Here is a 15249-nt window from a genome sequence, read left to right as displayed (position 1 = left end):
AGTTCAAGACCGAGCCTAGTTGCGGAAGCTCCCGGATATGCCCGCTCTGACACGTTACAACCACCCCGGCCAGCCAAAAGGACACACCCCCAAAAGCCGGAATAAAGGAGCCCACACAAAAATAGAAAACAATTTCCAAAACAACAAACAAACAAGACATGGGATAAAAAAATACATTCGCGCACAGTTCACACACTATCACACCATACTCGTAAATCAACACCCGAAATTAAAGATTCCCAAGCGTCAGAAGGAAAGAGGAGAGAAAAGAGAGGCCAAACCCGGAGAGCATCAGCGGAAAACACCAAAAAACAAAGGAGAAAGATCCACCTCGAACCCCTCTCCCCCACCATCTCCCAAAGCTTCTCTCTCCTCTATCCTCCTCCTTTCTCCCATAAATCTTCTTCTTTTTCTTTGCCTTCCTCGTCCGGTATCACTCGATCCACTTTGGATCACCAAAGCTGGAAAGAAGGGGAGAAGAGAGGAAGAAAAATTTTAGAGAGGGAGAGAGGAAGAGAGTTAAGAAGGGAGGGATGAGAGAAGAGGAGGAGCCTAACTGGTTCGCGCGGTGGGAGGAGCAGCTCCCAAGCCCGGAGGAGCTGATGCCGCTCTCCCAGACTCTCATCACCCCCGACCTCGCCCTCGCCTTCGACATCCCTAGCGTCCTCTCCAGCCCTAACCCTAATCCTTCCCTCCATCACCACCACCCCGCTCCGACCCTCCACCCGCCACCGCCCGCGCCGTCCTCCCAGCCGCCACCGGACTTCGACTCCCCCGACCACCTCACGACCGCCTCATCCGGTGGTGGGGCCTCCGGCGCCGGCGCCGGCGAGGAGCCCGCACGCACCCTGAAGCGGCCGCGGCTGGTGTGGACCCCGCAGCTCCACAAGCGGTTCGTGGACGCGGTGGCCCACCTGGGGATCAAGAACGCCGTCCCCAAGACCATAATGCAGCTGATGAGCGTCGACGGCCTCACCCGCGAGAACGTCGCCAGCCACCTCCAGAAGTATCGCCTCTACCTCAAGCGCATGCAGGGCCTCAGCTCCTCCGGCGGCGGCGCCGGCGGGGGAGCAGGCGGCCCCATCTCTGCCGCCGACGCTGCCACCGATCAGCTCTTTGCCAGCGGCTCCGTCCCCCACCACTTCCTCGGCCGCGGGCCTGGGCCGGAGCCTTTCATGCCTTTCGTGCCGGTCGCCGCGCTGCAGCACCACCAGCAGATCACGGCCGCCATGCAGCAGCAACATCAGCAGCAGCAGCAGTACTATCAACAGAGGCATATGGGCCATTTTGGTTCGCCAACCGGCGGCAGCGAGGGATATGATCATGGGTTTCTTGCACGGACCGTGCCGCAGCCGGGGATGCATCGGATGGTGGGGCCGGTGGCTGTGGGCATGGTGCCGCCTCCGCCGCCGTCCGCACCGTCAGCAGCCTCGTACGTGGAGGATTTGGAATCGGGCAGCAGAAGAGGAGGTGGCGAGAGGAGGATGTTAACGCTTTTTCCAACAGGCGAAGATTGATTTTGGTATTTCATTCCTCCTCTTTATTCACATTATCAAATGCGTTATTGTGTTTTGGGGGAAATTATGATTACAGATCAAGTACGCCAGATTTTAGGAATCCAGTAAGGTTTTCTACAGTCTTCGCTACCATCATCATCAATGTTGTTGTTCGTTGACGTCATCGTCGTCGTTGTTCGTTGACGTCATCGTCGTCGTTGTTGTGATTACTTGAGCTCGGGGCAGAGGTGATTAGGCGGGAAATGATTATAATGTTGTAGTTTCTGCGTGTATTTAGATAAAATTAGGTAACAGAGGTTCTGAACCAGGTTGCCCACTCCTATTGCTTGTCGTCCATTGCAGTTGAGTGAATTCCTTTTCATTTTAATATCTGGGTACGGCTCCGGATGCAGGGCTTAGGCTTGTTTGCGGGGCAACGGTAACTGGGTTTTGGCTAAAGTAGAAACGACTGGATGCTTTATTTTTGGACGATTACAGTAGGAGCTTCACTAATATTCTGGGCACATTGTAATAAAACAAGCAGGAGTGCAGGGGATTAACAATGTATCATACTCTGACCGGCCTGTGCATTTGGTTGTTCCTTTATTCTTAGGACTCTGCTTCTGGCAAAAGGAGCTCAATCCATGAGAGGCTGTAGAACTGCACGCCACTCTCCACCTTTTTTCTTTTTATCTCTTTTCTGTCTTAGCAATTGGTATGTAAGGCTTGTATTATTAAATGTATCACATTTGGAAGAGCAACTTAAATGAAGGTGTTTCCTTGGGGTAGGTAATTATTGTTGTAAATTGCATCACCTGAAAATTTGGTTGTATGTAGACAAATGCAACGTGAAGGGTCTCTAGAACATTACAGCTGTTGTCAGAATGTTAAAGTGTAAATCATTGCTTTCCAGAAGTCAGAATGTAGCTGGAAATTTTAAAATTTCATTTAGTCATCAATCTTTGCAGATACGTTTATCTTTTCCTTAATTTGAAGGCTTACTAGGAAACAAATTCAATATTTACCCACAAATTTTGTTGATGCTCCAACTTTATTATATGTATCTGCGGCAGTTTTCGAGTTTCTTTTCGAGTACAGCCTTTGTGGAATAGATGTCCAAAAGTAAGATACTTGAGTTTTGTGATCCTTAAGAAGCATTATATGTTTTTTGTTTTTTTAGTTTATTATAGTAGTCTCCATTTTAGTGGTAGCAGAATCATGCATGATGATCGTAGGCCAGACTATTGTAAAATGGCACCACATATCTAGATCAGCAAGGCATGCCAACAAAGATTTCTATAAAGCACTTAAGCACTTGCTTTTGTTTGTCATATGTTGTATCATGTACAATTTTTGGTAGGTCAATACACTGACATTACTCGGTTTCTTGCCCATAATAAACATTCAACTGTTCTTTGATAAAAGTTTTATAGAAATCCTTGAAGTTCATCAAAACAAAAAAAAATTATATGGAGGGCAACTTTGATGAAAAACTGCAATATTGAATGGTAATCCCATAACAGCTCGGGGACACTGTTTTATCTATTCTGCAGAAGAAGGGTTAGATAAATGAAGATGTCTCATGATCCATGCTAGTAAGGTGGTTTGCTAAGATTAGAGAGGAAAATTTTATGATGTTATTACAAAATTTGCTATATTGTTTTATCAGTGTGTTGCATGATAAATAGGACCAATAAGCGTTGAAGTGGATTTATGGTGAGGATATAGGGCAAGGTTACTGATGAAGCCATCAGAGAATAAGGTGTGGTAAAACCATTTGAAATGGTTGGGTATGTGCAACATATACCAAAGACAAACCTAGAAAAGTGAAGGACTGGAAAAAGGAGGGTCTTGATCAAAGGACTTTCAAATGGTGTTGATGATAGATAATTCAATGGGCGTTGCATTTTTGAAGCCAGCCTTGTATAGGTTTCAGCAAAGAATGGAGTAGTATTCTGCTTATCTCCGACCCAAATTAATGAGATAAGTTTTTCTGTTTATATTATAAAAATATAAAGAGCTTTTACAGGAAGAATTGCACGATGAGTGTAGGTTGATTTTTGTGTAGAATTTTATTTTCTTATGTTGATATGGACCTTAAGATCAAATTACTTGATTGCAATAAGCAGCAAGCTTACTTCAGATTTCAATTGCTTTTAAAATGCAGAGCCTTTACTCTGTAAATTCTGTAAAATGGCCTCATATATGTTAGCCAGTTTCATGTAGAGAACAAGCTGTACTGCAAACTCGTCCAAATATCATTTGTCTGGAAATCAGCAATGATCTGCTGTGTAAAGCAATGAGCCATCACGAGAGAGGATGAAAGAAGAGAGTGAACACCAAAAAAATGCTAGAATATTGAGAAAGAAAGCAGGACACAAGAGAAGAGGAGAATAAGAAGGATGGAAATAATCTATTTATAATATGGTTGCAAGAAAATTGCCTGGAAAACTTATTTTCCTTGGAAAATCTATTTTTCCATTTGTTTGTTTCAGGAGAAAATTTCACAATTTGGAAAGCTTATTATTATATGCCCTAAGAACTTTTTTTTTTCTTGGAAAAGTTCTACTGTTCTTTTGTTTAGATTTCCTTGCATCAAGACAAATTTTTAGAGACTGAGCTGGACATCTTTCCTACCTAACTAGAGGATCTCAACTAAGAAATAAACACCAGGCTGCTCAGCCAGTCAGCTGATTAAATCAGAAAATAAAGACAGCCACCTTTTTGAATCCCTTTACAAGTCCTAAATAGGGAACGAAACTGATGATAATTTCATCTAATAAAAAGCCCTGATCAGTGTTCTTAAAAGCATAAGTTGAGTTCAAACAGAACTGTTAAAACAGAAAGACATTAAGGTCTATTAGGTGTCAAAACTATACCATATTGACATTCATTAAACCCCTATTAACTTTATGAAAAAGATCTATTACAATAATGAAATGAAACCTAGCCGAACTAAGACTCTAACATAACTAGAGGCCCAAAGGCTGGACCAAAATGGTATATGGCAAACATAATGCTGGCAATCTTTAGTTTCTTGGAGTATTTGGCAATATGAAAATGAGCAGTTTTGAAGGAAATTTGATGTTATAACAAAATATAAATTGGAACAAATTTAGTTGGAAACAACGTCTTATTTTGAAGGCTTAAAATGCTCATAAATAGATGGCACAATCTTAAATGGGAAAATCAAATATGTCCCTCATATGAATTATAAAGAATCAAATGGGAAAATCAAATTCATAACACAATCTTAAGCAGCTAGAATAGTTTTGCTTATTCTCTTTTACCAAGTGGAGTTACTATCTGTATGTCAGTTACAGCATTGGGCATGTGGCACAAGTTTAGTGATTAATCTGTCCTAAAGGAATTGTTAAGTAACAACATTATGCCAAGTTTGCAATAGTCTTTACTTTTGGACTTGGAGGTGAACAGACTTAATTTGGTGTTGGTATTGCTATTTGATCCACTTAGATCATCCATATGCTTATGTCATGCACTATATGCAAGATATATATGTAGACTTTTAAAATCTGTGGTATTGATATGATGGTGTTTAGTTTGTGTAGACAGATATTAAAGAATAAATCTATTGAATTTTTGTTTGAGGTATTTAATTAGGATATGCTATCTAGGAGTAGCCAAAATGATTAACTTTGCAAATTTCTCCCAAATAAGCAAAGATCAAGGGTAAAATTGGACCTGCTAGGTGCTTGACATGGATCTTGTTCTGTGCCATTTGACAATAATTGATTCAGCTCATTCTGTTTATGAACACATGAATCTATGACATAGATCTAACTAAGGCAGAGTCATGGAAATTTGTGTATGAATTCGTAGCATTGTCTATGTAGGATATAAAGCTTTCCTCCACCTCACAAGATAACCAAAACTCTTTATGTCTTGCAATCTCCTGCTGCATGATGACTGTTCTCTGATAAATATAGGCATCTACATTATCACAAATTGTGAGGAGCTAAAGGATCTGGAGGTGAGATTCTTTAGAACTTGTAAACTACATATATGATCGGCTCAAAGGCCAATTCACACCAGCTTGATCTAGGAATATGGGAATTACTTATGTCTCCTATGCTCAACATCGGATGTATGGAGTGCAAAAATAGATAGAGCAAAAATTTCGCCATCATGCATCCTTAGTAGTTCCTTAAAACTCTAGGATCTTCACGTATGGAGTGCAAAAACAGATAGAGCAAAAATTTCGCCATCATGCATCCTTAGTAGTTCCTTAGAACTCTAGGATCTTCATTGGAAATTTGGGAAGCATGGAGAAGTCAAAACCCAGGGAGGGTGAGTTCAACTGTATGGGCAAGGATGGGGAGGATGCAGCTTATCAAGAAAGTCAGGGAGGTGTGTGTTGATAAAGACCAAAGTTTTATATTGTTTCGTCTAAGGCACTCCATATTGCTTACCAAAAACTGAATATGTGGCAGTCAACTGGGACAGGGCAGGTCAAACAGAGATATTTGTGAATATGTGAACACGCACTCCTAATCATAATTAAGGGGATGAAACTAAGGCAAGACTCCAGGAGCTGATGTTCTTTGAGATAGACGTATATGAAATGCCTTAAAGCCTTGGTGCACAAGGGCGAGTCATATAACTTGTAGTGATAGAGGAGGCTAAATAGCTTGGCTTCAAGTTACCCAAGACAGGATTAAAAAGGTCTCATGAATAATTACTGTCAATTCAGAAATCACCAAGGGAGTTCATGTGTATGCAAGAGATTGTACCAGAGATTTTTATTTGCTTAGTTTTTTATTTTTCCCTTGAGAATGTACCTGGTGTTGTTGGCAGGGGTGGGTCCATGAGGAACTGGAGGGGCCATCATTTTCCTCAGATTTGGAAAATTTTCTTTTGATCTGCTTTTTCATCTATATAATTAACATACCAAAAAGGCGATTGTCACATATCTAATTAACATATCAAAAAGGTGATTGTCACATTTATTAGCCATCCCTAGGTAAACTTGAGTATTCCTTGTGACCACGATAAGGTAGACTAAGGTTTGCTGTACCTATCGGTACTATACCATACCGTATTTGTTCTGAGTCAGTATGTTGTTTTGTACCATACCAACACTCAATATGCATTGCCGTCTCATATCATACCACGTACTGATACTGTAATAGGACGGTGCCGGTATGAGATCCGCTACCGGGACTGTGAACCTTGAGATAGATTTTATGATTTTTTCTGCTGCCTAGAGTTCCATTTTTTATTATGAAAACTAGATTTTTTGTGATCTATATATGAAACATACTGCTGCAAAAATTGAAGCCCACAATCTGTTCAGTATTCTAAGATCTGCATATTTGAGTCACCCCAGTTCCTTCCCATTCACAACCTGTTTATGCGATTGTATGCGTACCTGTTTATGTGATAGTATGTGTACTCTAGCCAATGGGAATGGGGCTGAGTCAGACACTCACCTGCATCATGGATTCAAACACTTGCAACAAATGTCTATTGCAATGAATTAAGTTGGTCTGCCTCTCAAAATTCAAGCAGCCATCATATAAGACTATTCGTTTTGACTTTTGAATTTTAAATGATTCCATTGTAGGACTCACCCTAGGAAGGTGTGACTGGGAATGGGGAGGGATGACAACTTTTCTGCAGAGGATTATTCAGAATAGGATGGGAGCATGTATGGAGGAGTGGATCTGCTATCTTTTAATTACTTCTTCCTGATAAGGATTCAACTCAAAGCAAGAAAGAGTGAAACTGATTTCAGATGAACAGTTACCTTATAAATTGGGGTTATAAAAAAGTTTATCTGAATTTCAAGATTAGATGCAGAAGATGCTTAAGAACTATAAGGGGCTTCTGTTTTAGCTATATAATGGTAGTGGCAATGTACATATGGATATCAGAACTTATTTCCATGTGTAGAGCAGCAAATGGCATAGCTGATGTTTGCAAGTCATCACTGAAATAGATAGCTCATTTGTTTTTCAGTATGCTGTCAAATTTATTTTTCTACTGGAATTTTCTTCTAGTTACAAAAAGTTCATTTATCATGCATATATATTTGTCTACCTGAAATGCTATTCATAGCAAGCAACCAATTCATAATGGAAAGTAGTATTGAAAACTTTGAGGTTAACAAATTCAGAACTTGCTGGTTTTATTGATTAAGAAAAAAGTACTTCTGTGTGGGGTCAAACTGCCCTGTTCATGTAGCCTTTCAATCTCTAAATCTTGTTACATTCTGAAGCTAAATCCGAAGCATGTTTGAAGAAGCAGACCACTTTGCCATGACCCTAGAAAATTAGTTTTTTAAAATTAAAAAACACTTGGAATCCAACTTTTGTGCAATAGCGTGATGTTTGTCTAGGATGTTGTTTTGCAAAACCTACATATTAGCTTAACCACAAATTACTAAGCCAATAGTGAATGGTTAACAAGGAATGCTTCATCTGTGTTGGAGCGCACCTCTGGATGACATGCTCAAGCCGCACCTCTCTGGAGGCAGCAATTCAAGGTGATGTGTGATGTTGGTGATGGATTTTTCAGGTTAGAACGTACATATATAGTTCTTTGAGACTCATTTTATAATCTATTCTGCAGTGTTCCACATTTAGCATTGCCACTCAGTAGCTTGAAATTAGCCCACCAACATCAGTGCTGGTGATCAGTCTGTGACCTGAAGGTTCCCATTGGAAACTATCATTGCCTCCAATTTGAGTTATGTTCCTACATCTCGGATGTTAATGTCAAGCTTTGCACACCCAATTTGAAATGATGCAGTTGTGATGTTTCTGAGGAAAGATTGGTTGGCGCAAGTTAATTCAAGAGGTATTCTGAGGGCCTTTTGTTTCCAGAAGATGGTCTAATTCTGTAAACCTGTTTTGTTGCAATTCTGCAAACTTTTGTGCATTGTAGGAACTCATGCACCCTTTTAGTCCATAAGATGGCCGTTTTCCTTCTGCGGTTCTGCCCAAGGATATCTCTAAACTAGCAAAATGCGTTGCATCCTTTTATCATGAAAGGCTCTGTATCTCTTGAAGCTCATTAGGCTGCATTCTTTGTGATGAATGCACTCTTTTTCTAGTTGTCTTTGGAGGATCTCCTGGTTCCGAAACACATCCGTACTAGAAACAGATCTAACAAACGAAGCACTAGCGTTTAATTCTCCACTCATCTCACTACAGTTGTTTGATGTCTTTTATTTGCTACTTTACATTGCAAGAGTGTCGCATCTATTGGGTTTTTATATCGTAAGTAACTGGACGTTGGCTTCCATTTTAGTGATTCTCCTAAACTTTTGTACAATGAGAATGGGTTCGTGCAGCTAGCATGAGTTTTGCATGTTTTCTCTCCAAGCTTACCACAGCATTGATGGATGATAATATGATGTATTTAGGGTGCGGGTAGGGCCAGGTGTAGAAGTTGATAAACTCCTTGTGGATTCTCTTGCTTGGTCAACTGGAAAGTTGTTTGTAGAAGACGAGAAGGCTTGGGAGTTTTAGACCTCCGATCCTTTAACCAAGCATGCATGCAAAGTGGCAGTGGCATCTACTCTCGAAACCATCTCCCCCTTGCCATTGCAAATTGCTGATGCTCACTATGGAAGAAGGGAGTTCAACTGGTATAAGATAGGTCTCGAATTAGAGAGCTATGGATGACTTTTAAGAACTTTGACTACTAAGATACCGCTTTCTCAAAGAAGAAAATGGCGGTTTTGAAACTATATTACATTTTATAGACTAAGAATTACTAAAATCCAGGATAAATGAAAGTAACTGGAAGATAAAATCAAGGAACTAATAACTTCTGATTGGTGAAAGGTCCCTTCTCTAAGTTGCACTCTAATATTTATACAATTTATTATTAACTATAAGACAATTGCTTGCTTTCTGAGTTGATACATGTCGTTGCTTGTTCTTTCATTTTCTTCTGACGGTTTCAATAGTGAATTCCGGTCATTTATTCCATTTTCTACATCTTATTTCCTTGGTAATTACCTATGTTCTATATTCACATGCTAGGTTAACGATTGAAGCTAGACAAGTAGCAAGATTTGATCAGCCTCAAGTTCTAGACTTAGCCTTGAATAGACAATCTTCAACCGACCTATAATTTCCATCTTTTGAAACTTGATCTATACTTTAGGTTATCCCTCAGCTTGATTTGGCGGACGCTCTTTAGGTGGCATTGGTGACCCAAATGGGATCACCAAGATGATCTTAGATCATTGGTAATTCTTATTTTAGGTTATTTTGATCCTGATGAACTAAGATAACGATGTTTAGTATGCTATGTTCCAGTGATTTAAGATTTCCGGATATCCACGAGTAACTCATTTGGCACTCCATGGGAATCCAAGATTAACGATCATACAATAGCAAAATTGCCTCTCATATATTTTATAAAAATATATTATAATAAAATATTAATATATTCCATAAAATATGTTTATTAGTCCGATAAATTATTAATCCTATAAATATATATTCATTATTTTTATAGAATTAAAATTTTATTTATACTCATAATATATTATTTTTTAGTACTAATATTTATTTTGATTAAAAAATAAGGCAAATAGAAGTAATATATTAAATAATTTCATTATATAAATATAAAGCACAATAATATATTTTTACTATAATTTTGAATTATTATTGAGTAATAATATGATTAATAATATATTATAATATAATATATCATAAATATAATATATAATATCAATATATATAATATAATAGTATACTGATATATCAATTTTTTATGTTGGACTGAAGAGTATTTTTGTCCTCAAATTTCAGCCCAAGACCACTACCTTAGGATGATCTTGGATACTCGATCTCAAGGATGGGTATCCTATCACTGGGTTGGACGGTGATTTGAGGAGTTAAGGTGACTAGGGATCACTCTCATATACGATCACCATGGTGTAACAAAATAAGGTGATCTCATTATCTTCATCCACATCATCCTTCATTTTGGAATGATCATCCCATACCAAACGCTCCCTTAGATGCCATTTGACCTATTAGGTAGCACGTGGTAGTTTAATCAGTTGAGTTTTCAATGATTTCTTTCAGCTCATTCGACCTGCCCATATAGCCCCTATCTAACTGACCTTTTAAATTTACATTGTAGGTTAGGTTATGGTGTAAACACGGTCTCTTATCACCATGCCAAGTGTCCATATAGCTTCCTACAGTAATAACGTGGAGCCTCTCTACTTTCTCCTCACATTCCACTGTAATTTTTAATTTTTTTTATTTCATAAAAAACTAAGATAAGGTGAAACGTTATTATTTTAAATGCTCAAGATAATATCAAACTTAATCTACCTGTCACATAGGGACCCTCTTATGGGATTGAATTGGGCCACCTAGGGCACCTCAATTTGGGTCTAAGATCTAAAGTTCAACGCTCCCACTCGCACATAATGAGCTCAACATCGATTAAAATTGTATAGTTTCTCGACATCCACCCATTCTAGAAGCCATTCATATTAACAAATGAGCTGCGCGGCTGTAAGTAAACTAAGCACTCGGGAGCTCAATACTATACGAATCTACCTTTATGGTCATGCAAGCATCCTTTCACCATGACAACCTAATAATGCTTATACACTAATTACATTTCATTTTCATCCTTTCATCTTTCAGAAAATTTATATATGTCAATGTGATCAGTATCTTGAGTGCAAAAAAAAAAGAAAAAGAAAATTGAAATAATCGATTTTTTATTGGCTAATATATTCATATAAACATGAATATCAACCATCATTATCTTAACCAACATAAATTAATATATTTCAAGATAATGACCAACTCTTTTATTATTTTTTTAAAAAAATTACATATTGAAGAAGCTTTTGATTAACAACTATTGAAATCAATGTCTAAAAACTTAATTATTACCTCTTTTTTTCCTAGTCCAAGCCATTGAAAATCAACTGTGATCATAGGATATGACACACGCACAAATGCGCGTGGGGGAAGTAATATAGGAATTATAGCGGGTGGCTTGCATAAAGTGGTATCAGAGCCGGGTGGTGCATTTTGCCGAGGAAAGTAGCAACCTCTAGCATTGTGGCAAAGGGGAAGGCTAGATTCTTTGTGGCACGTGGAATAGTAGTGAGTCTCATGTTGTGCCCGTTTGAGCGAAAAGGGTATATTAAAGGCTTTTAGAGACTGTGACTAGTACTCTCTAGAGAATCACGGCCAAATCAGAGCCATGGCTAGAATCATTGAGTCCCTCACTAAGAGCAACACCAGGACTGATGATCATGAGAAACTCGTACTTATTAAGACAATGTCCGTGAAAAACTCTCATTCTATATATTTTGAAGCCTTAGAAAAAAAATATAAAAAAATCAGAAAATACCAGAAATACATGTTAAAGAAATATATTATCAAGGTAGTTTTCTATCTAGAGCCAATTATTATATTAAAACTATAGAAAAAAATCCTAACCATAGATACAACCCCAAAGACAATCTAACTTTTGGGATCAAAAGATCTAAACGGGTCCAATCTCAGTCAAAATACAACTACCTCCATATAGGATTAGTACAGGTGGTTGTGAGATCTTTAACAAGAAATATCTTAACCATTCTTGGATGCCTAAGAGACTGCAGAAATTTGAAATTTTCTGACTTCCTCTTAGGACTATTAGAAGCTGGCCTCAGCGATAGGCTGGTGTTTTTTAACACCTTTTCTGACTCGAGATACCGTGAGGTGACCTAGAAATATACTTTTTGTCTAGTAAAAAAAATATTTTAGACAGAAGATTTTTTACTTTATCAGTACCGATATCCGATAAAGAGAGAGGACAGGACATAGGGAGTAGAGGGGCGCAGGGTTAGGGATCCGAGTACACATGTGGTGGCGGCTGGTGGCTGTCAGCTAGCGGAGACCTCGATTCCTAGTGCTGAGCTAAGAGCTGCATGGGAGGGTGTTCGATATGCGCAGCGAGTGTTGCATGCTAGCTTTATTATTATGAAGGGTGACTCGGCTACTATTATTGAGTGGATCTACAGGGGTCCGAGAGTGTCGGCGGGGACTATCCCCTACTCCGAGACATTTGGGCCATGAGTAGGGATGGGGAGGCCTTCCTGATCAAGCATGTTTATAGGGAGGCCAATGGAGCCGTGAATTGGGTAGCCTCTTATGTGGCTAGTCATTCAGGCGACACTCTGTAGACGCAGGGGGAGAGCTGCCTAGAGCTCTCCGCGGTATTTTGTTTTCAGACTTTATTGGGTGTGTCCGTACTTGTGTACTGTGAGGCACCCATCTAAAAAAGATAAAAAAATAAAAAAAATAAAGAGAGAGGACACATTAAACCCTATAATATTGCCTACACCACCTATGTAAAAAGCTATGAGCCCTCCATCTCAGAATTCAAGGTAAATGTTATTGAATTAGAAGAATTTCAAATTGATGAAGAATTATTAAGAAAAGACTTCAACTCTGAAGCCAATAGAGAAAAGAGGCAATGGTTCTTCAGAACCTCTAATGAAGCAAAAGGAAGCTTTATCAGAGAATTACATAATAATCAAATGAGGGCAGAAGAAAGAAACATCCTTTTCTTTTGACTGGTATGAAAATGAATATTTGGAAGGGCTTCAGAGCTGTAACCCAGACCTACAACTAGCGGTAATCAAATGTTTTTCAAACACATGAAAGGCAGCCAGAGGAGTTGAAGTAGAGTCTGTATATCCACCTTTCGAAACCATACAAGCAGAGGAAGGAGTATGGGCTAGTCTTTTAAAGGTATTCACAAAAGGACTTAGAAAAACTACTAAAGTCGAGCATATGGAGCAAATAGTGGAGCAACAAAACTTCATAAATATGGCTCTCAGATCGATAGGGAAGCAAACGAAAAGGATTGAAACAATCTTTCTGAAAAAGAAGGAAGAGGTAGATAGGGTAGTACATAAGGTCCCTAAAGACAAAAGATACCTCAAAACAATAACAAAATCTCTTCATCAAAAAACGTAGCCCCTATGTTTACTTCTCATGAGTTGGACACAAGAGTCAAACTAGGACCATCCTTAAAATTAAAGACACAATAAATTATTTATTTGAAGAAAATTTTGAAGGAGAAAATTCTGAAGATGATATTCCTTCAGAAGAAAGAGAAGACGAATTACCAGAAAAACCTATAGAGGATGATGAGATAAATAAAATCTCAGCCTATAAACAAGTAGTACAAGCCTCTAGGATTATAAATTATCTAATCTACTCATGCAGACCTGCAGTTCGAAGAAACAGTAGATACTATAGTAGCTGTTCAGTTCGACAGAAGAAGCCTAGTCGAATGGAATCTTGATGGACTTACAGAATACCAAATATTCACCATGTGTCATCAAATGATCATGTATTCTAATGCCTATAAAGTCCATGGTAATATTCAGAATCAATCATGTTTATGATAAACTGCTCTTCATCAATCAATACCATCAAATCAAAACCACTGGATTGACTCTTACTATAATGTTCATCACAGCATGAACAACCTTTGGTTTCAGAGTTAGCCGAAATGATCAATCAGGTATAAGGTATACCTCAAATTCACCATAAAAACTGATCAGTTTCCATTATTCTTCATCCGGAAGACTTATGTCAAAAGATGGAACTGGTTCAATGAACAACCGATTATTTGGGGGTACTAGCTAGGAAAAGCTCCATCAGGATCCGACAATCTATATCAGGTAGAATTGCGTGTCAGTCAAGATCTGAAGACTCATAATCTTGACCTATCTGAAAAGGATCATCAAATTGAAGTATATAAAACTCTGCACAAGATGTTTCAAAAATCTCCTCAATCTCTTGATATAATATACGAAGACATGTATTATCAAAGCCGGACAGCAGCTATATCAACAGAAGCACCAAATGAAGAACACAGTCTATTAGGACAATCTTCTTCATCACTAAGGGTGACATACTGGTTACCCCTCAAGTAGGAGGAAGAAGAGATTGCTGATTTATCTGACGAAGAAAATCTTCCTAAATATAATCTGAGGCTAGGAGAATGAACAAAAAATCCTACCAAAAATGGACCATTCTAGCCAAGAAATCTGAAGAAATACCTCCGCAAAGAAATATTTAACAAAACTTTGAAGTAATGTTTCTATATGTCCACAATAAAAAATTGAAGTGATATCTACAGTAAAAATTATCCCTAGATAAGGATGTCCATAGTAAAAAACTGAAGTGACATCTATAGTGAAAATCCTCCAGATGTCTATAGTGAAACAATCTGAAGCGACATTATCAGTGAAGATTCCATCCAAATCGGCTATAATAAAGGACCGATTTATCCCTTGGACTTCAGAATGAAGTAAGTCCCGAAATCCACCAAGGCTTTAAGTCTTGAGGAGCCCCCTCATCTATAAAAAAGGGACCAAAGGCTCCTGGTGATGGTGACCTCCCTCCGAGGGCTGATGTGGGTATTGCTGATGATGAGAATACGACCCTGGTTCGACCGGTGTCGGCGCAGGAGGTGGAGGAGGCAGTCTGGGCTCTGGCAGCAGATAAGGCTCCGGGACCCGATGGGTTCCCCCCTTCTTTTTTCGGAGATATTGGGGTATCATTCGGAGTGCAGTGGTTGAGGCTGTGCAGCGTTTCTTCACTCAGGCAGCTATGCCTGAGGATTGGAAGGCCACCTTCATTACGCTCATTCCGAAGCGCCAGGAGGTGGTAGAGCCGGTCACTTTAGGCCCATTAGCTTGTGCACAACCGTGTATAAGGTTGTGGCGAGAATA

At 39.1% G+C, this 15249-nt stretch overlaps 1 protein-coding gene across 2 annotated transcripts; it reads left to right on the top strand.

Annotated features, from left to right (window-relative positions):
• The first annotated feature begins 219 nt into the window (after nucleotides 1-219).
• LOC120106304 (transcription factor MYBC1-like) lies at nucleotides 220-8531 on the top strand. 2 transcript variants are annotated; one of them, XR_005508491.1, is made up of 3 exons: nucleotides 221-1522; nucleotides 7926-8001; nucleotides 8088-8531. XR_005508491.1 is itself a non-coding variant. In XM_039119288.1 (2 exons), exon 1 carries the CDS (start codon nucleotides 534-536, stop codon nucleotides 1515-1517), a length of 984 nt encoding a protein of 327 aa, XP_038975216.1. In that variant the 5' UTR covers nucleotides 220-533; the 3' UTR covers nucleotides 1518-1522; nucleotides 7081-7474. The 2 variants fall into 2 exon arrangements, 1 of the variants encoding a protein (XP_038975216.1); XM_039119288.1 differs by lacking the exons at nucleotides 7926-8001; nucleotides 8088-8531 and adding an exon at nucleotides 7081-7474 and having other exon boundaries at nucleotides 220-1522.
• The last annotated feature ends 6718 nt before the right edge of the window (nucleotides 8532-15249 follow it).

The sequence above is a fragment of the Phoenix dactylifera genome, unplaced genomic scaffold (assembly GCF_009389715.1).
Source record: "Phoenix dactylifera cultivar Barhee BC4 unplaced genomic scaffold, palm_55x_up_171113_PBpolish2nd_filt_p 000522F, whole genome shotgun sequence".
Classification (NCBI taxonomy): domain Eukaryota; kingdom Viridiplantae; phylum Streptophyta; class Magnoliopsida; order Arecales; family Arecaceae; genus Phoenix; species Phoenix dactylifera.
This window is presented reverse-complemented; position numbering and strand designations above follow the sequence as displayed.

Excerpts from the sequence above, each read along its gene's own strand:
- LOC120106304 (XM_039119288.1), top strand. The coding sequence starts at position 534 with ATGAGAGAAGAGGAGGAGCCTAACTGGTTCGCGCGGTGGGAGGAGCAG.